Source organism: Alternaria postmessia (assembly GCF_024291825.1).
Source record: "Alternaria postmessia strain BMP 2775 chromosome Unknown scaffold_159, whole genome shotgun sequence".
Taxonomy (NCBI): domain Eukaryota; kingdom Fungi; phylum Ascomycota; class Dothideomycetes; order Pleosporales; family Pleosporaceae; genus Alternaria; species Alternaria postmessia.
In genome coordinates, this window is record NW_026260232.1 from 17012 (window position 1) to 41241 (window position 24230).

General features: G+C 50.9%; 11 protein-coding genes across 11 annotated transcripts; 7 read left to right on the plus strand and 4 right to left on the minus strand.

Moving 5' to 3' along the window:
• Nucleotides 1–1916, plus strand: J4E82_011017 (uncharacterized protein; the record flags this gene model as incomplete). Its single annotated transcript, XM_051737227.1, has 2 exons — nt 1–316; nt 1444–1916. The coding sequence occupies 2 exons, from the start codon at nt 1–3 to the stop codon at nt 1914–1916; spliced, it is 789 nt and encodes a 262-aa protein (XP_051583006.1).
• A 226-nt stretch (nt 1917–2142) lies between these two features.
• Nucleotides 2143–3144, plus strand: J4E82_011018 (uncharacterized protein; the record flags this gene model as incomplete). Its single annotated transcript, XM_051737228.1, has 1 exon — nt 2143–3144. The coding sequence occupies one exon, from the start codon at nt 2143–2145 to the stop codon at nt 3142–3144; it is 1002 nt and encodes a 333-aa protein (XP_051583007.1).
• A 628-nt stretch (nt 3145–3772) lies between these two features.
• J4E82_011019 (uncharacterized protein) lies at nt 3773–4347 on the plus strand (the record flags this gene model as incomplete). The annotated part of the gene is made up of 3 exons (XM_051737229.1): nt 3773–4045; nt 4172–4225; nt 4276–4347. 3 exons carry the CDS (start codon nt 3773–3775, stop codon nt 4345–4347), a joined length of 399 nt encoding a protein of 132 aa, XP_051583008.1.
• A 934-nt stretch (nt 4348–5281) lies between these two features.
• On the plus strand, nt 5282–7044 carry J4E82_011020 (uncharacterized protein; the record flags this gene model as incomplete). Its single annotated transcript, XM_051737230.1, has 3 exons — nt 5282–5456; nt 5514–6587; nt 6641–7044. The coding sequence occupies 3 exons, from the start codon at nt 5282–5284 to the stop codon at nt 7042–7044; spliced, it is 1653 nt and encodes a 550-aa protein (XP_051583009.1).
• Nucleotides 7045–8027: 983 nt separating this feature from the next.
• J4E82_011021 (uncharacterized protein) lies at nt 8028–10325 on the minus strand (the record flags this gene model as incomplete). Its single annotated transcript, XM_051737231.1, has 3 exons — nt 8028–9522; nt 9574–10216; nt 10289–10325. 3 exons carry the CDS (start codon nt 10323–10325, stop codon nt 8028–8030), a joined length of 2175 nt encoding a protein of 724 aa, XP_051583010.1.
• Nucleotides 10326–10546: 221 nt separating this feature from the next.
• J4E82_011022 (uncharacterized protein) lies at nt 10547–11082 on the plus strand (the record flags this gene model as incomplete). Its single annotated transcript, XM_051737232.1, has 3 exons — nt 10547–10614; nt 10734–10830; nt 11011–11082. 3 exons carry the CDS (start codon nt 10547–10549, stop codon nt 11080–11082), a joined length of 237 nt encoding a protein of 78 aa, XP_051583011.1.
• Nucleotides 11083–11467: 385 nt separating this feature from the next.
• J4E82_011023 (uncharacterized protein) lies at nt 11468–12827 on the minus strand (the record flags this gene model as incomplete). Its single annotated transcript, XM_051737233.1, has 4 exons — nt 11468–12172; nt 12227–12335; nt 12392–12711; nt 12762–12827. 4 exons carry the CDS (start codon nt 12825–12827, stop codon nt 11468–11470), a joined length of 1200 nt encoding a protein of 399 aa, XP_051583012.1.
• A 359-nt stretch (nt 12828–13186) lies between these two features.
• On the minus strand, nt 13187–14985 carry J4E82_011024 (uncharacterized protein; the record flags this gene model as incomplete). Its single annotated transcript, XM_051737234.1, has 3 exons — nt 13187–14496; nt 14547–14848; nt 14933–14985. The coding sequence occupies 3 exons, from the start codon at nt 14983–14985 to the stop codon at nt 13187–13189; spliced, it is 1665 nt and encodes a 554-aa protein (XP_051583013.1).
• A 428-nt stretch (nt 14986–15413) lies between these two features.
• J4E82_011025 (uncharacterized protein) lies at nt 15414–17302 on the plus strand (the record flags this gene model as incomplete). Its single annotated transcript, XM_051737235.1, has 2 exons — nt 15414–15640; nt 15862–17302. The coding sequence occupies 2 exons, from the start codon at nt 15414–15416 to the stop codon at nt 17300–17302; spliced, it is 1668 nt and encodes a 555-aa protein (XP_051583014.1).
• A 1482-nt stretch (nt 17303–18784) lies between these two features.
• J4E82_011026 (uncharacterized protein) lies at nt 18785–19944 on the minus strand (the record flags this gene model as incomplete). The annotated part of the gene is made up of 2 exons (XM_051737236.1): nt 18785–19590; nt 19671–19944. The coding sequence occupies 2 exons, from the start codon at nt 19942–19944 to the stop codon at nt 18785–18787; spliced, it is 1080 nt and encodes a 359-aa protein (XP_051583015.1).
• Nucleotides 19945–20880: 936 nt separating this feature from the next.
• J4E82_011027 (uncharacterized protein) lies at nt 20881–22965 on the plus strand (the record flags this gene model as incomplete). The annotated part of the gene is made up of 6 exons (XM_051737237.1): nt 20881–21616; nt 21662–21975; nt 22033–22075; nt 22148–22166; nt 22214–22879; nt 22932–22965. 6 exons carry the CDS (start codon nt 20881–20883, stop codon nt 22963–22965), a joined length of 1812 nt encoding a protein of 603 aa, XP_051583016.1.
• Between the last annotated feature and the right edge of the window lie 1265 nt (nt 22966–24230).

Sequence of the window (24230 nt, forward strand, 5' to 3'; positions counted from 1 at the left end):
ATGGCCAACCTGCCCCGTCCCTTCCTCATCGAACTCGATGGCCAATTCGTAGCTAATCCCCGCATGAGTGGCGAAATGGATGAATACACAAAAATTCCGGCCAGCATCGGTGACCGTGCGAACGCCGCCATCTTCGAGCTCCGCGATGGCTACTTGCGTAGGCTTGGCGGACCTGAACCCCTGCACTTTGGTCGTTTCTTTGTCGAGCCGCCGCTCTATGGGCCGTTGCCTCTTTACTGGATCGCCAATCGAAACCAGGTGCGACCGAGCCAGTATATTGGGGATGAGGATTCCCCCCAGACTTTTGAAATGGCTGGTACGTCAAGCTCCTGCAATGGAGAATGACAAGAACATAAGTGACTGACTAGAACGAAGGGTTTCATATTGGTTTGGAACCCGGGCGGGACGATTCAGTTCATGCTAAACCACCTGGTATGCCCCCTGGTAAGTACTACGACGCCTGGTAGATGTCCCTAGAAAATCAACACTAAGAATCGTAGTGTCTCAGATGAAGTTGCATTGGCAGTGAATAGAGCTACCCTATCGGGAGGAGAATGCCTTGGTCGCGATCATCGTAATCAGGAACAAGTCTCACTCTGGACGACATGGCTATGAGAGGATGTATCTAGAGTATCGTAGTGTAGGACAATATATTCCGGGATACAAATCGATGCATGTTAAGAAGATCCCTTCAAGTTGTTGTGATGGACAATCTATGGAACGGATCCTAGTTCTGTCACAGACTTTTCGCTGTGATGCTACAACTTTGTCATGACGTTCGGCAGATGGACAGAGTTGCGGAAGTAGGATCAAGAGATAGGCGAACTGGACCGTTCAAAGCTAGTTCAATACCAGTTTGAACCTCGTCCTGCGTGTTGCTAAGTCGAAGTGGCCGGCTATACATGGACTGCGAAGACTAGCATCACTTGCGACAAAGCCCAGTCATGACCTTTTGACCGATGGATCTACCAATTGTCCCTTCGGATTTTGCTATCGTCGAAGTGTTGCACTGCGCAATGTTCTCGCGCACTGTCTTCGCATCGTGAAGACACAGTCTAACAGAGCACTACCTATACTTCCTTCACGCCATACTCATTACGTCACCAGACTAGATCGGGAAAGTGCCCAAGACATTCTTACCCGACGTATCCTTCCCACTTAAACGCAAATTCTAGTCACCGCTATCAATGCACTATCTTACGATCCAGATCTGCCAATACGCGCCTGAAAACTGTATCAATCCCGACAGATTTTACGTCCCCATTTTCTATACTAATCAACATCGACGCGATCGACTCGACACTCTCACCCAAGTGCATTGATCTCGGCATCACCGCCATATTTCTTCGACCGATATGCCTCTTCGCAAAATGCATCCTGTCACGGGTAAGCCCATACACGCCTGCTCCCACTCCAGTCTTCTATCTTACTAATCGTGCGCAGTATACGTCCTCAAGAAAGACCGCCTGGCACTCTTGGACGATATTACCAACATTCTCAAGAACGAACGCCTTATGCTATCTTCCCGATGCATCGACAGACTTGGAGACTGCTTGATGGCCAAGCTAGAGCCGACCCTAATACCACACGACCGCAATGACCCTGATCGCGCAATCAACATGGCGCAAAGCGCCCGCCTTCGAAATATCAAGGCACAAGGCCCATATCGGATAGTAAAACGGACCAAAACCTCAAAGCACACATCGGAGCTTCATCAGAACTCTAAAGTCGTTCGACATGTCCGCCTTGGACGATTCGCCGGTTCAAGTGACGTTCACGAGTCTCGTATGGACGGCGAGTTCATACCTTTAGATGGTGCAACTAACAACGAAGACGCAGACGAATACAAAGCTTTAGCAATCACGGAAGCGGGACAACATAACGTTGGGTCGCGCAACTTCAGCCGTTTTGCATAATCACCTAATTGGCCCGCGTGACACGCAAGAGTCGTTCATATCCGGTCTCGACATTGCATTAAAACACAAGCTTCTGGGGGCCGCAAGAGCGAGAGCGCCAAAGAAGATTAAGATCAGCGCCTGCCTCACTAATCGGCCGCCTTCCAAGAGACACACCTTTGAACACCCCCCGGAAGACACAAATTCGTCTTTCTATTTTCCGAATACCGCCCCGGCTTTCTCACAAATGCTTCCCAATGTGGATCAATCTGCATATAGCAAGCCAGTGGAGATGAAGGAGCGTGCGGATGCCCTTGTCAAGGACGAGCCCGTATTCAACACCAAGAATGATTTCCCCGCCTTCGATAGCAGGAACCTGGATCGGAATCGAGCTCATGATGTCGTTCCTGCCCTCAAGATCTCGAAGAAGAATCTTGAGTTGGCCGATGAAGCTGAGCATCAGCCTAAAGATGCATCAGTTTCGGTGGAGACAGTGGTGAAAAGTCCTGAGCTTATCTTCGCCGATACCAAGGACGAGACGACGTTCCAAACCCAGGCGGACAATACCATTGACGTCAGCGAAACCTACCCTGATTTCAAGCACGCCTCGACTCCTTCTCCGGTTGCTGCCATCACGATCACGAAGGACACCACTGCTACTGTTATTTCCAGCACCTTGAACTCAAGCCAGTCTTCAAGCGTCTCCATGTTTCCGTCTTCCGTAGCAGCCGAACAAGCGCTACAGGACACACCTGACTCTACCTTCTTTAGCCAATCTCAGGAAGTCTTGACCCAGTCCTGGGGCCACACCATCACTCGAACTATCGACCCAAAAGATCTCCAGCCGCCCACTTCATCGATGGTAAGACGCCAGAAGCGGGCGCTCAAGGCTCCAAAGAAGGACGCCGCTGTGGAAATCAACCCTCGCCGCTCTGCGAGATTGGCTGCCAAGCCTACACCCGCATCCGCAACTACTGCAACCAAAGAACGACAGGCGCCAAGACCAACTGCGAAAAACGTTCTTTTGCTATCTCCAGTACTTGACCCTGGATCAAAGCGCGGCCGCAAAGAAGATTCTGAGGAAGAGGAAGAGGATGATTATGAGAAGGAAGGATATGAAAGTGGCCGAAAGAAGAAGATTGTGTCTAAGGCAACGGTTGAAAGGCAGCGTGAGACGAGAGGTAACGTGACGAAGCGCGGTGGTAATGGGCCCGACCGGAGGACTGCGCTGGAACGTTATGGCCTCTAGACTATATGTCTATGTGGGTCGTATCGTGGTGCAGGTGTATGAATGTTGCTCGAAAACACTCTACAGCCGGCGGTTAAGATGGCTGGAAGCTCAAAGGGCTTTTGTCGTACACCAGCACCACAACAGCAACTAATTGCTACGATAGACGAGACGGTGGTTCAATGGCACGGCCATGGAGCATGTGAGACGCGTCGAGGTTGTTGTCCACCTAGACATTTAGTGGGATGCATGGTTAGTTGTTCATTTAGTTCTTTCTGTTTCTGCCAGCTTGCACTATAACCTTGCTTGGATCTGCATCCGTTGGATGCCCAGGCGCCAATTCATATCCAGTTGCGAATAGTATGTTCGAAGCAATGACTTCGTTGTTAAAGTCGCGCATCATGTCCATTGCGTGATGTGGCTCGGGTTGATCTCGGCTCTCCGCCCGTGTTCTTCGAATTCCGCATGCGCGTCACGTTGGCGCACGAATACGCGGTCAGCATCACCACTACATGCATACTTCAACCCTCTCCTACAGTACCTTGCAGCGAAGTAAGCCGGATAGATCTTGCTGCCTGACTTGGCCATGCGTCTTTCTTTCTCTCTCCTCACGGTCCTCCTAAACCTTCACCCAACCATTTGCACTAACATGGCCACCTCAAATCAACCCCCGGCAGCATCATCCACACCAGGCTCCACAGCCTACGCCCCAGTAACGCGCATAGCGACTTTCCGCTTCCACCCGAACGTCACCGCAGAGCAAAAAGGTGACCGCGCATCCGCCTTTCTCGCACTTTACGCCGAGCATCCTGAACTGCTGGTCGAAGCACCTGTAGGAGGGAGACCGTTGAATACGCCGTTGAATTTGACGAATGTGAAGCGGGAGAGCATCTGGGACTTGGGTTTCGTTGTTAAGTTTAAGGTATGTAGAAATCGGGGTGTGCAGTGTGGAACGTAGGGTGGAGTGGCCATGCGATTGGATGGCATAGTGGGGGATGTGAGGGTGACGGAACGGTGGAGATGGAGTACGAATCCTGACGGTGACTAGGACGAAGCATCGAGACAGAAATTTGACCTTGATCCTGGACATGATACACTGAAGGTGGGTATTCTATTCCTTATCTCACATGGGTGGAGCTGATGCCAGAGAAGAATGAAACAGATCCGTTGCTCGAGCAGGTTTTTGTGTATGACTTTGTCGCGCAGCCAAACCTCGGGTGGTAGTAGGCATTTATGAGGAGGTATCCGTGACTGTACCTTACCGGCTCAAAGGATAGGTAGCTAGGAAGCAGATGTATCGAAGAGCAAAATTGTAACGATGGTCCTTGCGGATTCGGTGTTTAGGAGAGTTTGGGTGTCCTTTACTTCCGAGGTCCAGACTGGACTGCGCTAATTAAGGCGGGGTGCGCGACGGGCCTCAGCCCACTTTATCTAAGCGAACAAAGCAATGGTTCATTCATCGTCCTGTCCGACGGACCAACGCACAGCTGAGCTGAATCACTCCTTGCAACAATGTGCTCCTGCAAATGGCGTCCCAATCTCGCTGTGTCTGCACCAAAATGCGCCAACCACGGCAGGCCCGCCGAATAAGGTACGGCCAAGGCGGTACTTACGATCTCAGCCAGCCACAAGCGCGGCATTTCCGCCAGCCACAGTCTGGTGCTCAGCTCTGGGGCTGAACTGCATTTGCTACCAAGACCCTTTACAGTTATCGCATCAATAGTGTCCGCTGTCCTAGCACTGGATTGGGACAATTAGCCTTTCTATGCCGCCTGATGGGGTAACACACCAAGTCAGCTGTGGGTTCGTGAACCCTCAGCTATCCCAAGAACGCAGTCCAGAACGTGGAGGCGCAATCGTAGCGGCCGTTGTCCGAAGCCCTTCTGGTTCTTCGTTCTCCCAGCAGTGCTACCAAATGTGGGTGTGCAGATAGCCCCTACATTCCATGCTGGCACACCGCTCTGCAATATATCTATCCCTACCTCTCCGCATTTCTTTTTCTTATTGCACCCAATAGATGATCGAACGCCTCTCGTCTTAAGTCCCAATTCTCTAATAATTCTGGTACCGTTCCTGGTAATCGTGTGCTTCGGGACTTCAGCGTTTCGTTCTTTCAATCCCACCCTGCTACTTTTCCGCTACTGCGTCACCAACCACCATGTCTCACTCTGTTGACGAGGCAGATAAAGATTGCACGCATACTCCCAGGAAGCTTATTCTCTGTTTCGATGGCACTGGAAATGTGTTCAACGGGAACACTTCGGATACCAACATAGTTAAACTGTACGACAAGTTCGACAGAAAAGACCCTATGCAGTACCACTACTATCAACGTAAGTAACTGGCAAACCCTCGGTAGTAAGAATCTAACCGAGTGTTCAACTTCGAAGCCGGCATTGGAACATACAGTGCTGATGGAGGACCAATCAACAAAAGTTTCATTGGCAACATCAAATCAAAGATCTCGAAAACCATTGACAGTGGTTATGCCACCACCTTTGATGCCCATGTCATCGCGGGCTATCGCTTTATCATGCGATATTACAAAGAAGGCGACAAGATCTACATGTTCGGCTTCTCGAGAGGTGCTTTTACTGCTCGCTTTCTTGCACGCATGATTCATGGACTCGGCCTGCTCTCTGAAGGCAATGAGGAGATGGTTCCATTCGCATATGATCTGTACCAGCAGTACGAGAAAGGACTGCTACCCGATGCTCAGCAGAAGCAAGAGGATCCTCCAAAGGATACGGGGTCGAAGAAAGCAGCACCCACCAGCGAGGAACGTCAGCCTCTTCTTCACCAGGATGACGAACCCGATGAGCAACAGCTCAAGAGACATAAGCTTGAAGCTTTCACATCGACGTTCTGCCGTTTAGAAGGCATTAAGAATCAGCGTATCAAAGTACACTTCTTGGGACTCTTTGACTGCGTTAGTAGTGTCGCAGTTCTAGACAGCCCCTTTGGCAAGGTCCCCAAAGCTGTCTCCGTCCTCGGAACCGCCCATCACGTTCGCCATGCAGTCGCTGTTGACGAGCATCGCGTCAAATTCAAAGCAGCTTTGATGCATCAAGACGTTAAGGATGCTAAAGCGTTAAACGAAGTCATCAAGGAAGTTTGGTTCCCCGGAAACCACGGTGACGTTGGTGGGGGTTGGCCTGCTCCACAACCCAAAGAACCTAGCTGGTGGCAAAGATACTTCACATCCGACAAGAACGGTAAGCCCTCTGATCGGAGCCAAGATCCCTATCAGATGAGCGATGTGCCTTTGGCTTGGATGATCCGCGAATTGGAGCAGCTAGGAGCAGTTGACGATAAGTCGGCCATCAAATGGAACCCCAAGAAAGATGGATTTAAGAAGAGCTTCTTCAAGAAGATCAATCAAGCGTACGAAAGCCCCATGCATGATACACTTACGGTAGGAGGCGGTTCCTCTTTCTTCAAGGTCATGCTTTGGAAATTCATGGGTAAGTACACGCGCACACTCCAAGATGACCTGTGACTAACAATATCGAAATAGAAATCCTGCCCTTTCATCGTTGGGAACTGCAATGGAACGCAGCGAAGAATGCGTTTGGGTGGGTCTATACCGCATGGCCGTTGAATTTGGCATCGGGACGAGACATTCCCGAGGGGGCGCTTTTGCACGACTCTCTCCTAAAGAGATTAGCACGTGAGAAGCATTGGAAAGCTGGAAGGGAGTCGAAATACCTTCCATGCAACAACCAAGGCGATAAAGGGAAAAACAAATCGCCAGAGTGTTTGCTGAACACCAAGTTCGACCCCGTGAAGAAACTCGAGGACAGAGGTGTACCGAAAACAAAAGACATCGACTTCGATGAGCCTGCTGGCATCCACGACATCTACACTATCGAAGGTCAGATCAAGTTTAGTGGCTGGGATACTAAGCTGGTCGAACCATAGAATGTGAATCCGCGCATGTATCATAAGTTTCTTTTGTGTCAACATGTTCTACTATCGAACTCTGTATACAAATCGTCGCCACAAGAAGGAGGAAGTCTTGCTTCCGAAGCCTCGTTCGCGCGCTAGAAAGCATTGGATTAGAATGCTATCCTCGGCTTAGGAAGAGATGGGAGATGGAAAGTAGGTTATCTGATAATGGTACTCTGCGCGAGACGGCGTATCAATATTTACCTGACGATGAATGTTGTGATTATATGTGCGGCTGTGAAAGGTGCTCAAGATGATAAGGCGAATGCAAAGGCTTTTGTTGTTCGTTGAAGCTACCCTGCCGTGGCTGCTTCGTTCATCACGCGGTTCGTCAGCGTTTGTTGACATCCATACAATGACAGGCTCTTATTTAGAAGCATTGCTCGTTATCTCGGGTCAGGGATCGCTCGCTTATGTGCTCATGAGGCTCATCGATGGCCTCGACTGGGAAGAGCTGGAGAAAGTGGTCGTAAAAGGGATAACCACTATGGATCTGCTCAACGATGTCAAGGTGTCGAAGTATACAGAGAAGAGAGTAAAGAGATGTTGAGGAAGAGGAAGACGAATGCCGCGCGATAAGCTTTGGAGGAGCTTTGTAAAGAGCATGATTTGGACATACCGACCACACACTGTGAGCTTGAAAGAGACGACTTCGAGACTGTGATAGGACTTGGTTTTCTGTAGGAGAAGATTTCGACAAGGTAATGAGAACGATATTGATTCGATTGACGTGCTGGTGATAAGACGCAGGCACAACGCTGGTGAGTTACACTGTATTGTATCGCAGTAGAAGCGTGTTCCCAAACACTTGGCTTCACTATATGCAGCTGCATATGTGAGAACGATATCATGCTGAGTGGAGTATTTGCGGATGTTCTCAAACTGCCTTCCGAGTTTTACGCATAGCCTAACCATTGTGAGGAGCTTCCACAGCGCCATTCCATACACGTCCAACACTAAACCTTGCGCCTGACCAACCCCCTGAAGAAGTCAAAACTATTCCCATCACTCTGAATCTGAATAATCTTGCCCGTTCCTCGCCCATCAATCTCTCGCACCTCTTCGGCAAGGAGTAAACCCCAATCCCTCGTAATACCCTTTATCCTCGCTTTACACCCACTCTGCACCCCCTGTTGATCCTCAAGCGTCACAAGCTGATCAGTATGCAGCCAGTTCTCATAGTAGTACGACTCCATGTCGCGGTTGAATCCTTCCTGGCAGAACGTCGAGTACAGTGTCTCAAAGTGCGCCAAGATACTCGCCAGCAGCTTCTCTGGCGTAAAGTCCTTGAGCGGCGGATTCATGCCCTTGGCAAGCTGATTCAAAGTCGTCGTCGGCAGCGCATTACTCAAATTCAATCCGATACCTGGTACGACATCGTACGTGGAACCGGAATAACTGCTATTCACCAGAATGCCTCCTATCTTGACGATGGGATTTGCACTCGAGCCGGGGAGTTGCGCGTAGATGTCGTTTGGCCACTTGAGCTTTATAGGGATTTTCTCGTACCCGGGCGCATAGTTCTTGATGCCTTGCACAATGGCCAGAGCAGCGAGATACTGGATAAACACTACCGGTGCACTTTGACTTAGTGCGAAAGAATGATGCAACACAGTGCTAAACATTAATGCGCCAGGCGGTGCGATCCAGACATTGTTTCCGCGACCACGACCTGCAATTTGTGTCGTTGCTGTTATTGTGAAGCCATTGGGCAGATTTCGCAGCAAAGACGGGTTCTTTTCGAGAAGAGTGTTGGTCGATGTTACGACTTCACCATACATGAGGTGTTTTCCAAAAGAAGCGTCCGGGTTGCGGAGCTTGGTGTGATAGTGATGGAGGTTTGCGTAAAAGGCATCATGGTGGAATGGTGTCTCTTGAGCCGATGGAAGGGCTTTCTCGTGGGGTATGATGACCTTGACGATTTTGGCGTAGTCGACGATCTCGTCTGGCGAGGTGTTGGCTGTGTACTCGATGCAGTCGTAAATCTCCTCTTCTGGTGTCTTGGCCCTCTTTTTCTTGCTGTCATCTTCCTTCTCTTGGCCTTGCTCTCCAACACTCTTCTCGCTACTGTTCGTCACTGACGCTAGTGTAGGCAATTTCTCCGACATGGCACTGACAGCCCTCTTCAGCTCCTTTACGCTCCACGCCGTTCCCTCTTTCTCAATCCGAAACACGTCGTTCTCGCCCTTGATATACTCATCGCCGTCCATCACAGTAATGATTTCGCTCCATGTAGCAACGAGGTCAGAGACGTCTGCCAAGCTATGAGCGGTGAGATGCAGGCGGGATAGGGACGGTACCGCTTGTTCCTGTTCGTTGACCTGCAAACCAAGTTTTCCGAGGATCAAGCGCATAAAGGCAAGTCGTGTTGCGTCCGTGGCAGCGATATCATTGATAATGGTCGCGTAAGATGGCAGACTGGGGATCTTGCTGAGGTTTTGCGGTGCGAATCTATACAGTCTTAGCGAGCGAAGGTGTTCTGAATGTCGAATCTGAGCTTACTCTGGATGTGGCCCAGTAACCACAGCATGACCCTCACCCACCTTACGATAGACAACAGCCGCTTGACCTTCTCCAGATTCGACGTGCAGATCCTCGGTATAGCTCGCTAGGATCTGCACACCCCTACTCTCGAGCTTCTTCGCATCAACAAACACACCCCCACCATTATAATAGCTCTTGAACGTCTCCGCCACACCCTCATCAACATTCTCAAACGCCTCCTTCTCAATCTTTATCTCAGCAGCCCTCGCCCCAGCCTCACTCGCATACCTGAACCCCTCAAAAGCCAGTCCCCTACACACACCGGGGAAGAAGGCCAACTCCCTCTCCCCCTCAACAGCCATCTTGGGATCATCAAGCTCAAACTCACATCTCGCACTTCCGTAGTACCCGCCTGCACAGAAACCTAGATACGAACCCCCGGCATTTACATACCGGCTGATCCTTCGATTCCCCTCACCATTGAGTGTACGGCAATAACCCAGGTCAGCGCCGCCAGGAAAGACGAGAAGAGCGCAGGTGCTGAACCAGGGTTCTTTGATCAGAGTATCGCCAGTCACAGGTATGACAGCGTAAGAAGGTGAGAGCAGACGGCGCAGGGTGTACAGGCAGTGGCGGACAGATTCGGTGGTACTTCCGTTGCCTAAAGGGGAGGGGTGCGGATTAGTGGGGGTGGACTGTGGGATTTGCGACTACGCTATAAATGGCCGCATACCAGAGTACACCAAGATGTTCATCCGCTTGGTTGCCATGATGATGTCGTGATTAATAACGATATTCGCGATTTTGAATGGTGACGCTGAAGAACCGATGAGCGAGGCGCGCGGACCGAGATTGTGCCGATCGTGCTCAAAGTAACTCTCTCTCGCTCTGTTCAAAAGACCCTGCGCAAGTTTCCGACTCTTTTGCGCTTTTGCACACACACACACACACTTACACAATACTCGTCAATTCTCCCAACCCCTCTTGAGATATGTCCAACGAAGACAAGGCGCGCGCGGCAGCAGCGCAGTTGGTAATTGACGATGAACCCGATGACTGGTGCGTTACTTTGAACCTTTAGTCTTGCACAATGCGGAGATCCGGGTCGGAGGAGCGAAGAACTGCAACTTTGTTGCTGCTGTAAACCAATTGAGCTAACCCAAGACCAACAAACACAGGGACAAGCGTATCTTCAGCACCGGCTGCGCAGACGAGAATGCAAAACTGACAGACTGCTACTACGACAAGAAAGACTGGCGAGCGTGCAAGCAGGAGGTGAGTTTTATTTCGTCTTTGTTGTTTATTGTTCCCAGTGGTTAAAAACCACACATTGCTTCTGCGCTGCTTCTAGGCTCTCGGTTCGTTCAAAAGCCCGAGAAGAAGCCGAATCTTTTTGCGAGTGTAAAGAAGAAGAGAAATCATCAACTGACAAAACACGATTATCACGCCTTTTAGATGGAGGTCTTCCGACAATGCTGGCAGCGTCATGGCAACGATAAGAGGACTGATTCCAAAGATGCTTCATAAGTAGAGGGAGAGAGAGAAAAAGCAATCTCGGTTTTGCGCACAAGCCGATTGTAAGATCAAGTTGTATGTTATTAGCAAAAATGGAAAAGGAGTGTATGACTATTGTAGAACCAGAAGACGAGCGTAGGGATAGTTAGACTCCAAATGGAAAACACCCTAATGCCGACAGTCCATACATTTGGCATAAGCAGCCCCCGCTTTCCATGCCATTCCACGTTTTCAGTCGTCAAGCCAACATAACTTCGTTTCTTGTAAGTCGCCATTTTCCTCCATCAGTACCATTACACTAGAGCTTTCATTTCCCAGTCTCATCACAGCCCCGTTCACACTCCCACTACTCATTTGCGGCCAAGTAAAACGACTTTCCACGGCCAGCTTATACTCTTTACTTTCTCTCATAAATCGGGGGCACAACATCCGGGTGGAATGGCGACTTGGCGGCATCCGCCTTCTGCTTATCAAAACTCCAAACACCATTAGTCTGGCCATCATTGATGCCCTCGCCAATCTTCTTGGCCAGTTGTTCAAACAAGGGGTACTGCGGCGCGCGCGAGAAGAACTTGCGCTCCCACTCCTTGCCTGCATCCTTTTCTTGCTGACGCATCTCGCGCTGGCGCGTCTCAATGATAGTTTTTTCCGACGACGTCAAGTCCATATTACCCTTGTTAATCGCGTCGCTGACTTTTTTCCATGCGCGCCGGGTTTCAAAGTCGTCTTGCTGCTCAATGTCTGCGACGGTCAGGGGCGTCGTTTTCACAGCCTTGTGGTCAAAAGTGTCGACGACGGCTTTGGTCTTGGCATCCTTGATTTGGAAAGAGTCGGTCCACTGGCCATCGGCTTTGTAGATGGCCTCCTTCTCTTTGCCCTCTGGGTATAGGACGGCGGTGAAGCTGTTCTTCTTTCCAGAGACCCAGCCCTTGCCGCTGTAATCGATGCGCGCGGTGTATCCGGTAGACGACTGAATGTAAGTGCTGCTGTTGAGCTCGACGTAGGGTGAGCCTGTGATGAGGCCTTCGATGTGGAGCGCAGGGAGGGTAATGAGGTAGCTTTCATTGTAGGCGTCTAGGTGCAGCATTGCGTGGCCGATTTGCTGTGGAGGTAACGTGTTAGTATTATACTGCCAATACTGTCAGGGTGTGTTTACCTTGACATTGATGGTCGTCTTAAACGACGCCTTTTGCGCGTTGTAACCCTCTAGGCGGACGCCGTGTTGGTCGTTCCAGATAGAGTAAGCCGTGACGGGTGGGTGATGACTGCGCGCATTGCATTAGCATTCCCGTAGTTTACGCCTTGTCTTGGATGCGCGTACCTGACTTGCTCACTGACAAGCTGGGTTGTGCCTGCCTGGTCCTCCCACTTGCCCAAGAAAAGCTCTCCCAGGAAAGGGTTGAGCGGCTTCTTCTCGCTGCCCAGCTTCTCTGACCGACTCGCATACTGCTGCTTCAATGTGCTCAGGAACCACTTCAGCACTAGCATGGCCCGTTTGGCAGGGTCCTTCTCGGCTGCAGGTGCGACGAAGACGGAGGGGTGTTCGGTCCAGTATGACGAGAACTCGGTAAGAGATTTTGTCGAGAGGATAAAGGCAGGCGCCGTCATGGTGGAGAGGTCGCCATTGAAGGATGCGATGGACTATGTGCATGTTAGTCGACCGCCATTCTGTACAGCGCATAGCTACATACCTTGAGGAAGCTCGACCAAGAGCCCTTTGCCTGGGGTGGCACAGCGGAGCCTTCTTTCTCAGCCATGATGGCGATGTAAAATTAGAGGTGGTGAGTTTGAAAAGCCAAGGAAACCTCTCACGGGAGTCTATGCGCGTGTGTAGGGATGTGTGAAAGGCGGGGGGTTGTCGAGATCTAGGTAACTTGGGTGGGGAACGGTATTGTTATGGGGTGGAGACGGAGGCATGTTTAGATTGGGAAATGACGTCGCCGAGCTAGTGCTGCTAAGCCACACGCGCAAACACATTAGGGGATCATGACATATTGCCACGCGACTTATCATCATTACTACCGTTTTGTCGACCAAAACAAATCTGTTTTTACTGGTATTCTCGTGTACAAGTCGTCTAATCATGCTAATTACATCTCCACTCTAACAAACGCGCTTACGTCTTGACATCGGGCTCGGTGCGGCCAACGTACTCTTGGAGCTTCAGGAGGTCAGTCGCAAGCTTGACGTTGTCCTTGAGGTAATCCTGAGCGTCCATGTCGTATGTAGACTCGTCGCTAGTGTGCTTCTCAATATAGAGACGAATGGTGGCGCCGCTGCTACCTGTGCCAGACAGACGAACAACGATACGGCTTCCATCGTCAAACTTGACAAAGATACCCTGGTTCTTGCTGACGCTACCGTCCAGGTCGGTGTAGGAAAAGTCGTCTGCCTCGACAACCTTGCGGCCAGCGACGGTGGAGCCGATGAACTCGTCCTTCTTGGTGGTGATGAGCTCCTTCATGTGGCTGGTGACCTTGTTTGCGCCCTCAGTCTCGCAGCCCTCATAGTCGTAACGAGTGAAGAATGTGCGGCCATATGTCTTCCAAAAGTCCTTTTGGATCGAGGCAATGCTGGGTGTGGTACCCGTCTGCTGTCCAACACCGGCCAGGATGTTCAACCAGGCAACGACAGCCCACAGACCGTCCTTCTCACGGATGTGGTTGCTGCCTGTGCCGAAACTCTCCTCACCGCAGATGTTCATCTTGTCAGAGTCGAAGAGACCGCAGAAGAATTTCCAGCCCGTAGGCACCTCGTAGCACTCGACGCCCTTCTTCTTTGCAACCAGGTCAATCGCGCCAGAGGTCGGCATGCTGCGGGCGAGACCATAGATGCCCTGCTTCTTGAAGTACGGGATAAGCTCGGCGTGGTGTGCGATGATGGCCAAGCTGTCACCAGGCGAGACGAACGAGTTTGCGCCGTAGATCATGTTTCGGTCACCATCACCGTCGCTGGCAGCACCAAAGTGGATCCCGTTCTTGTCAACAGCGTCGACCAGCGACTTGGCGTAGACAAGGTTGGGGTCTGGGTGGTGGCCGCCAAAGTCTGGCTTGGGGACGCAGTTTTGTGTGCTGTTGGGGATGCCGAGCTCCTTCTCGAAGATGTCCACACCGTATGAGCCGGTGACACCGCTCAGGCCGTCGAAGAGGACCTTGAAGTCCGAGTGCTGCTTGAGGAACGACTTGATGAGGTCAAAGTCGAAGATGTCCTTGAGCATCTTCAGGTAATCCTCTGTTGAGTGGACGATCTCAACCTCGAGGCTTCCATACTTTTGTGTGCCAATTGTGCTCAAGTCGATGTCGGGGATGTCGGCGATCTTGTACGACGAGAGGGTTTTGGAGGTTTCGTAGATCTTGTTGGTGACGCTCTCGGGAGCTGGGGCACCGTTGGCAAGGTTGTACTTCATGCCAAAGTCCTCATCGGGGCCTAGATGCGTCAGGTGAGGGGAACGAGTCGATGCGTCTGGGAGAACTTACCACCAGGGTTGTGGCTGGCAGTGAGGAGGATGCCACCGGTCGCCTTTCGTATCCGGATGATGTGACTGGCGGCAGGTGTGCTCATGATTCCATTCTGGCCGATCAAGAGCTTCTTGACGCCGTAGGCAGCGCTCATCTTGGCGATGGTCTGGGTGACCTCGGGGTTCCAGTAACGGCCATCACCACCGACGACGAGGAAGGCGCCGTCGGCGCCCTCAGGGATGGACTGGAGGATGCTGGCAACAAACGACTCTGAGTAGTGCTCCTGCTGGAAGACCTTGACCTTCTTGCGGAGACCAGAACTGCAGCAATCCAAGTCAGCTATCATGCCTCGACGCCATAGCTCCATGCGCCCTCCCAAGCTCGTCCGGGGACATTGCACTTACGTTCCGGGCTTCTGGTCCTGGAATGGCTTCAATTCGACGGTTCGGACGCTCATGTTGACTGTGTATGTGCTGGAAGCTGATTTGGAGGGAGATTGAAGCAATTGCAGAGTTTAGAAAGGTGGCAGCAGGGCAACTTTTGAGCTGCTGAGGGGCCCAGCTTCCCCCACCACGCGGGATGACGCCGGCGCTAGCTCATCAACGGGAAAGAACAACGCCACGCTGGCTATCATCTCAAGTTTTTCCCTCGTCAATGTCCCAACAGTCGCTGCGCCCATGCGCTAATCCTGCAATTGAGGGCGAGACGCTGCACAACACCTCTTGCTGACCAGTCCCCGCCTCGCTTCGCCCCAGACGCTTTGCTGGGGTATCCTGGCTGTGTGCATACTACATTTCCTTCCCGTTGCGACGAGAACATTGTCCATCTTCTCAACATTTGTCCCAGTCTCCTTCTTTGGATCCGCCACCTCGACCAGCAGACAAAATGGGTATCCAGAGACTGGCTAGGCGTCTCGAGCCCTACGCGACGCGTTATTCCTCCGAGCAGCTGGACGGCTACTCAGCCGTGGTAGACGGCCCTGCGCTCGCCTACTACGCTCACAAATTGGCTCTCGCTTCGGCCGCTAGCGCGTCCAGAATACCGTCTTATGCGGACATCGTTGCTGAAGCAATACACTGGCTGGCCTCGTTGGAGAAGAGCGACATCAAGGTGTGAGTAGACCACAGTTGCTTTTCGCACGGAACCACCACGGCAAGCCAATAAGGTGCGCACATATGTTCTTCACTTCACCGCCATTAGCGCAGGGGTCTCAAACTCTTCCATATCGCAAAGTCGTTATGTGAAGGCATTGCTTTGTGCTTGACCGTTGAATGCACCTTATGCAGGTGCCATGTGATGTTCCTGCCGTCCACTGCTGATCGCACCTTCTCAGGTCTGCCATCTACTTTGACGGAGCCCTCCCCATATCAAAGCGCACAGAGCGGTTGTCCAGGACGGAAGCGAACAACAGACGGGTGCAGCAATTTCGCAATAACTATGCTACTGTCTCATGTCCTATTCCGACATATTTAGGCTCGATATCGTACGCCTTTCTTGCACCTGCACTCCAAGAAGCGTTGCTGGATTCGCCGTTTTCTTCCAAGACGAAGACCGTACCTGGAGAAGCAGATGATTGGTGCGCATTGCATGCAAAGGAGAATGCAAAATCTATCATCTTTACGAGCGATACGGATCTTGTTTTGTACGACTACAGCTTCGACACACTGATTGTGTTCCTCCACGATGCTGATGTGACCACGGGCATTAAAGCATATTCACCCAACGAGATTAGCAAGCAACTACAACTCAAAAGCCTGGTGCCCTTTGCATATGCTCTCCTTGATGGCCCACAAGACAGCTCAAAGCTCCTAGCTCACACAGCCCAGGCAATAGATCAGAGCTCGACACCTTATGTCGATTTCGCCAGGCGCTACGTTGCAAAGGCTCCGAGTCCCAGCGCGACGTCTAATCTACCAATGTCAGATGTTCGGATATCAGAATACGTCCACCAAGCCCTCAATGGACTCGAATCTCCATTCGTATACATGCCTCTGCTGGTTGAAGACCCCAACCAAGCGTCCGCATGGAACGTGGGACAAGATATTCGTACAATAGCATACTCTCTCCTCGCTCGAAAGCCAAACATGATCGTACACGAGTATCGGCGAAAAGCCCAAGGTATTAGCGTTCAAGAAATCTCTACCTACTCTTCCACGGATCTTGCAACTTCCGCAGCAGATCTAGAGCGCCAGCTGCGCACCCTGAGAGAATGGGCAGCAGCGCAATCGGATTTTGTCAAACCAGCACTTCTATGGCCGTTATTCGGACTCAGCTTCGTCCTTGCAGAACTCAACACGCCGCCTGCGATCCTTCTCGTCCAGCGCGTACTCAACGGCGAGTTCGATAACAGCTGGGCGTTTGTCCATCTGACTGCCAGGATGCACGCAGCTATTTATTCATTGCGCGTGTTGACCCAGATTATAGGCGTGTGGCTGGTTCTCCACCCCACGATACCCACCTACTCGACTGAAAAGTCAAAATTACACACTACCCTATCCAGCCTGGCAACTCACATGGCCGACTTCCCTTGCATACCCGATGTACTTGGTGTGCCTGGGCAGGCGAAGAAGGTGGTGGCGCAGCATGATGTGTTGAAGGGGTTGGTCGAAGAGATTTATCGGTCGAACGGGGCGCAGGTGCTGAGCGGGGATGGAGTGAGTAATAAGAAGAAGAAGAAGATGGCGAGGGAACAGGAGAGGAAGAAGAAGAAGGCTGAGGTGAGGGCGCAGGGGAGGTTGGAGGGGAGTGGGTTTGCGTTGTTGGGGGACTGTTAGGTGGTGCTGTGTGGATGGTGGGAAGGCGTGATGGGCATCCTTGTTGAGTATGTTGAGCGTACGGGATGCAGTGGTACGTGTATGGGGTCTTGTTTGTTTCGCTAAAAGTTCGCGTCGACGTTATGTAACCACTTCCCAGCGGTGACTAAGCATACGCGAGCATATGGACAGGGCTTCTCGACAACTCACGAGAAAGTCACCAAGCTCTCAATTCAAAAAGCGAATCTTGAATACAGCGATCGGATGTGGCTTTGCGGGAAGTAAGTAGAGTGGAAAAGGAACCATTATTGCTATGAGGTGTTGCGCATGGCGCTAGCCTTGGAGGGCGAGCATCGATACATAACCCTGCATATGTATGTATTATGCCTCAGAATAAAGGACACCTGGAGCGACTCAGCGCTGATATCTTTGGTAGAACGTCGTTGATCTATCAACACCACTTCATGAACAGACCCACTGACTAAGCGGGTTCACATCGTCCTTGTCCCAAAGTGACAACGGCAAAGGGTAGAGAGCAAGCTTGATAACTCCAGGTGCCATCCTGCTGAGTCGCGCACAAAGCCGCTTAGTCTTGATGCAGCGATTGCATGCCGTCGCAAAACCCACACGCAAACTGTGATGCTTGGACCCGCCAATGACAGTATCACTTACACAGCACCTACTGGCAACTCCCTTCTCCAGCAGCCTGAGCAGTTTTCCCCACTCTTGAATGTGACATTCAGTGGATAGGTAGTCCCTATCAAATCTCTCTGCCAGAGACGTCTCCTCTGCAGTATTGTGGGAGCCAAAATAGAAGTCGATGTATTTGCCTGACACCTGGTCCCAGCGAACGTACTGGATAGGCGGAACGACCTTGTTAGCTATAACCTGCTCGGTCTGACATCGCAGCGAGACTGCTACAGTGTGGGAGGCGTGGCCAATTTGTGATTGCGCACCCGATGTAGACGCCTGGCTTGTCGAGCGAGGAGCTGGCGGTGTGAGAGATACTGCTCCTCTAGAACGAACTTTGGTACAATCAGTATACTATTGGAATGCGACATGGATCTAACTTACCTAACGCCGGAGTTGTTTCCCGAGAAAGATCTTTTTCGACCTTCACCTAAGTCGCTTAATCTTCGCCGGCATCATAACTGTAGACTAAAGCTGGGTCTTTGACGATGTCTTCTAGATCACCTCGTGCGAACTCGCGTCCTATAGCTTTCGTTACAATTCCTGCGAGGTCCTCATCGTTGAGGCTTTGTAGTAAAGCGCGGCGAGGGCTTACGAGCTGCTCGCCGCCCGATAGCGCAAGTAAGGCTTTGAGGTAGGAATCGATCGTCGACATGGCGGGCGTTGTAGATGCGACAGTGGATTGTTTATGAGAAGCGGAGCAAATGAAACAACTATCGGTGTCTGTTAGGCGCGGCGCCAGAGAATCGCCGTTGAAAGCACGTGCATGAGGGAAGAGCAAACGGAATGCGCGAAGTAGTGAAGAGAATTTCATTAAGTGTCAGTAGCCGTTCTTCTACCTGCCGATTCCGTAGCATCACGGACCCAGAACCCCATCTCTGTCCAGTGCCTGCCAACGCGCAATTGAGGTGGCAGAGGAAAGACGACCTTCTCTGTTTCTTGGTGGTTCACTTTGATCATCCTTAGACAAAGACGGCGAGTATCGATGCAGAAGTCGCAAGCGCTCCATACGTTTCCTTTAGACTGCACGCGTGTGCTCGGTCCACGTTTTCGTCTAATCGTGAAGTCGCTCAAACAATGACTGCTCGTCCCAAAATTCCGTGTTTGAAACAGTATCATGTCACCGTATCGCTCTATACTCTTCCATCCTTGTATGAAGTCTGCACCGATCTTACGGCGGATCTGGACGGAAAGCTCGAGTGGCATTTTTGGAAGCGGCTCCAGCCCGTCATTCGTTTCTTGTGTCGATAGCATCTCCTTAGGGATATAAAATCCTAACTCGTCCTTTGTAAAGAACGCAGGATGATCTGGGTCTTTACTCATGCCAGCCCAGCTTTCTCGGAATTCTGGGTGCCATGGGGTAGGATCGACGTAGAGCAGATGTTCTGGGACAGTAGGGCCGAAAAGGATATGTCCAGGTGCTGTCAGACTTACAGACCAAGCTGATTCAGCTTGTTGAAGTGTGTCAGAGTTGGCAGATACATCCTTGTTTTTCCTCGCGCGCTTGACCGTGGTATCGAAAGCCTCCCAAATACCCGGATCACGTTTGATACAGTGCTCGGATGCCGCTGATGCTGTTGGTGATGAACCCGCAGACGATGGCAGTTCTTCGACGCTCACTACACGATCAGATTAGTTTCCAGTAGTAGTAGCACGGGACGCGCATTTTCACACGCGATGGAGTCAAAATCATCCGTACATTCCTCAAGCTGTACTTTGACATCGCCTGCACGATCAATCGGTGTACCAGACGCGATATCCCCTTCTTGCGCAGCTGTATCGAGGACGACCAACAGTATCCTTTCTAATCCCTCTCTTGTAACCTCGCGCTTTGTACCAATACTGATGACTTGCGCTATATCCTCATCGGTTAAGCTCCGTATCTTGGTGCTGCGGGACTCGCGTTGCGCCCCATGTCTGGAGAGAGAAAGCAATTCTTCTAAATCGGCCTCAGTATTTGCGCTCGATGGCATCGTCAGTGGAAATGTTATAACCGTCCGGAATGTTGTGGTGACTGATGTTGGTTGCGTCGCGCGCTATGTTGTAGTACGGAGAGGGCGGAGCATGATTGGCTGTATGCCGAAGTTTCTGACCAAGTATGCCTACGTTTCCACTTTATCTTCCCTCCATCCTCTCACAAGGTCAATGTTTCCGGAGATAGAGATATGCCGAATGCGCAGAAGACATTGATACGGACGTTAGCTGGGCCTATGGCAGATAGTTCTCATTAGAGACCCACCTTTGCACATGCTGTGAGTGGCTTATCGATCGACGGAGATTTGCAACTGGGACTAACCGACAGTTCTAGACCATCTGCTATAGTCTGTGCACAGAGGCGCTCCATGCGAAACAACGTTTCACAAGTCCTGTTCCATCCTCGCCCATGTCATGTAGTCCTTTTTGCGTTGTCAGATGAAAACCTGTCATAAGTCTTGTGTAAGTAACGTGTCCAACCAACCAGCGAGGTAGCCGAACAATTGCTGATCGTTGTCTCCAGTCACCGTCGGAGTTCATGCGCCCATTCTTGAGATCTGTAGGTCAACGAATTAAAGAACTGGATTCCTCTTGACAAAAAACACCTTGTATGTCGAGCATTTACTGTAAGGTGAAAACGAGGCGCGGATGGCTGCCAAGGCCGATGGGCACGGGTGGGTCATCCCACCAACTCCCGCATCGGAAATGCGGCAGCTATGGCTTCCACCTAGTTCGTCCAAATTTGGGTGGAATGGAGGCCAAGAACTTGGTTGCTGACATCGCTTGAGCTCGACGTCAGTGCTTACATTGCAATCCAAGAACAATCGGGATGCGGGGAAACATGCATCGACCGTTCAGACCGGTGCCAGGTCACAATCGTGTCGTTCTGAGTCCAAATCGCGCAACATACGAAGCCTCTGTGCGTTAATCACATCATGCAGGAAGCTGGAAGTGGAGAAAGAATAGCAGACCGTCAATGTTGGGAATGTCTCAAACGACGCCTGGTGTGCGATCGTACCCTGCCGCTATGCAAGAAGTGTCCCAAGGCTGGCAAGGAGTGTCCCGGATATAACGAACAAAAGCCATTGCAGTGGTTAGAGCCGGGCAAAGTGTCTCTACGGCCGAGGAAGAGGAACAGTCCACCAAAGAAGTTCATCTTCCGACCAAGGACCTCCGGAACGAGCGCGGCAATCGTCGCGAGCGTGCCAGTCGCTGCTCCTTGTGAGCCTAGCGAGCCTGGTCTAGCGGAGTCAATCTCGCAAGAACCGTGCCTGACCCTCGCATACCCGCTTTTCGAAAGATCTTCGATCACTTCAGAGGCTATCGAAATATACGAGAGTCATCTCGCAAGCTTGTTGGTGCAAGAAGACAGAGCAGCATGGTGGCATGATCTTGATGTTGAGAAGCGGGTGAAGCACATCACACTGATGGCTACCGAGGCTGCAGCTGCGTCTGGAGTGGGCGAACGTATCATGCGGATCGGCAACCAAGATCAGATCAAGGAAGTTGTAGAAAGGGGCCAGTACTGGGAAGCTGCGGCATTGTTGCAGTCTAATCGGGATCCTCTCGCTAAGATACAACGACTGCTTCGAGTCATGCAGGCGAACAAACTACCTTCGTATGACTTCTTGTCGGATGAAACATGCGAGGTAGTGCATGCTGTCAACTACTGTACGTGTACCCACGCAGACAGTATGTTCATACTTAACTCGCTAGTTAACACCAGGATATACCCATATATCAAGGAAACTGACGCCTTGGCACCCAACCCAGCGATAATCCGCTTTCCCGTATGGGCATTGCACGTCTTGCCCCCTGCGGTGCACTATACCACTGTCTGCTTAAGTATAAATCATTATATGCACTCGTTACCCCCGGGATCGAGTGGTATGGTGATTGGAGAAAAGCGACTGAAGATTTACAACTACCGGGGCCTTGCCATCCGTGCCCTTAATGAGAGCATAGCGCGTAAGGAGACTCGCAGCAGCGATCTCACTATTACTAGCATACTCATGTTTATGGCTATGGAGGTAATGAGTAGACTCTGACGGTACGGAAGATATAAACGTGCTAACTGCCACACTCAGGTACACGACTCCAAAGATGGAGACTGGAGGTCTCATGCGGACGGTATGAAGCAATTGATAGATATACGTGGTGGTTTTCAATCTCTCCTACGAGCAGCACCTCATCTGACCTCAGCGCTAGTGGTATTTGTGATGTCAGCATGGCCCAGCCTTCGTGAGAGTTGTGGCTGATGGCCTGCAGCATTGTAACCTTTTCAAACACTCTTGGTCCGGTATCACGTCAACTCAATATCACGGAGCCGCTTGAGCAGCACATCAAGGAAGTGGAGAAGGTGTATAGCCTTGTCTTTCCTTACACATTGTGTCCGGTAACGCTGTTCATCGACATCATTCGCATTAATCGACTACGTCAGGAAGTCGCCCTCTCGTCCTTTGCAGACCAGTACCAGCATAGCTTGAATGCACAAAACATCCTCGCTCGTATCGAGGGTTTTATCCCCGGAGATTGGGCGCAAGCCGGTGAGAATCAAGATGACTGGCAGCTGATTGGTTCAATCTATCAATCTGCCACAGCACTTTACTGCATCATGTCACTGCAGGCTCTTGTGGCTCTTCCCGCTAGCACTGAAATGAACAGCACGCGAACTGACCACGCGAAGCATCTATTGGAAAATATGAAGGCTGCCCTACATCTGAAACAGCTGAAGAAAATTGCGATGTTTCCGTTATGTGTACTTGGAGTGGAAGCGGGGTATCACGACCAACAACGTACTCGACTGTGGATTGAACGACAACTAGAAGGACACGCTCGACTTCTTGGTACTAGCAGCCCTTTGAAAGCGCGGGCGGTACTCAGGCGGTACTGGCGGTGGAAGAGGCCTGGCTGGAATGAGTGTTTCGACGAACCGTATGTGCTCCTTATATCTTTTTCCAGATTGGAGAACTAATCATGTCTATAGATTTACGATCCTTGTGCCAGCAGGTGCTTGCTAGCTGTTTTGCCGATAGGATCCATATATGCAGACTTTTTCTAAGCAACAGCGAAGAGCCAGTTGACTATACTGTTTCTACCAGAAAAGCATCAGTATACATAACGCACGCTACTTTGAATCTCTCAACCTCATTATTTCCAACACCCTTGTCGGCAACAGACTTATGCATATTATTACGTTGATATGTAGATTCTGGCACTCATTGCGATTGTTCTGAATAGGCGGACATCATAGTAAGCTGGAGAATCTAAAGAATTCGTGTATGCACGCCTTGAGTGGTAGGTCCAACGATGAAAGAGCCTCACTGTTGTATGATCAGTTGTCCGTGATATTGGCACAGTGTGAGCCTTTCGATTTTCGTTTGCTTATGCAATGTTTCTCTGAGCAAGAAACCCGCAAGTGCTTTGCATCACCGAGAGGCCGAAGGAAAGGCACGCTTACTCGTTCTGGCAGCAAGCCCGTAAGGCAAACTGACCTGCACGACAAAAGCAATAATCACTTGTCGCATCTGATCATCCGACGCGATCTCTTCCGTGATTCGTGGTTGTGAGTCTTGGCCCTGTTGGTTTCCTAAAATGGTTAAAATTAATGACGGGCACTCTCAATAGATGCGCTATGTTATTCGAAGACGTTAGGGGCTCAGCTTGGCCATTTGACTGCCTGCTCCAGTGTAGCGTGATACAGTGGTACCCCAACCGCACACACCAATCACAACGGTCACATCTGCGATTCACTTTTGTTCATACTACATAACGCCGACTATGATCAGACGCTGACGTCAGATCTTGTGACGACAATCTTGTGGGTGTATGTTCCCTGTATCTTTGTAGAATATGTCTGGCGGTCGCGGAATCTTGGATTCGGCACGGACCGGTAGTGTGGAAACTTAAGGCCCTCTTTCCGTAATGCAGCTGCAAGGCTAAATACTCCTAGCAAGGATATTTTACTGGTAGTGACAAGTACCTCTCGGAGAGCTATATATATATGACAAGATGGAAACCCGATCTAAGAATCAACAATTCAGCAGCCAACACTTAAGACTATTGCAGAACAAGAGACAAGAACAATTTGAGAAAGCATGATGATTTTTCCACGAAGAATTATTGTCCTTACGTTTTACACGTCACTGACTATCGGAGCAACGGCACAGTACGCATCACCTCAACATATCAGGAGCTCTGGTGATCCTCAGACAGTCGCTATCAACTGGACAGATGCATCCAACGATTTGGGCAGACCTGGTTCTTACGGAACGCTGGCTGTTCC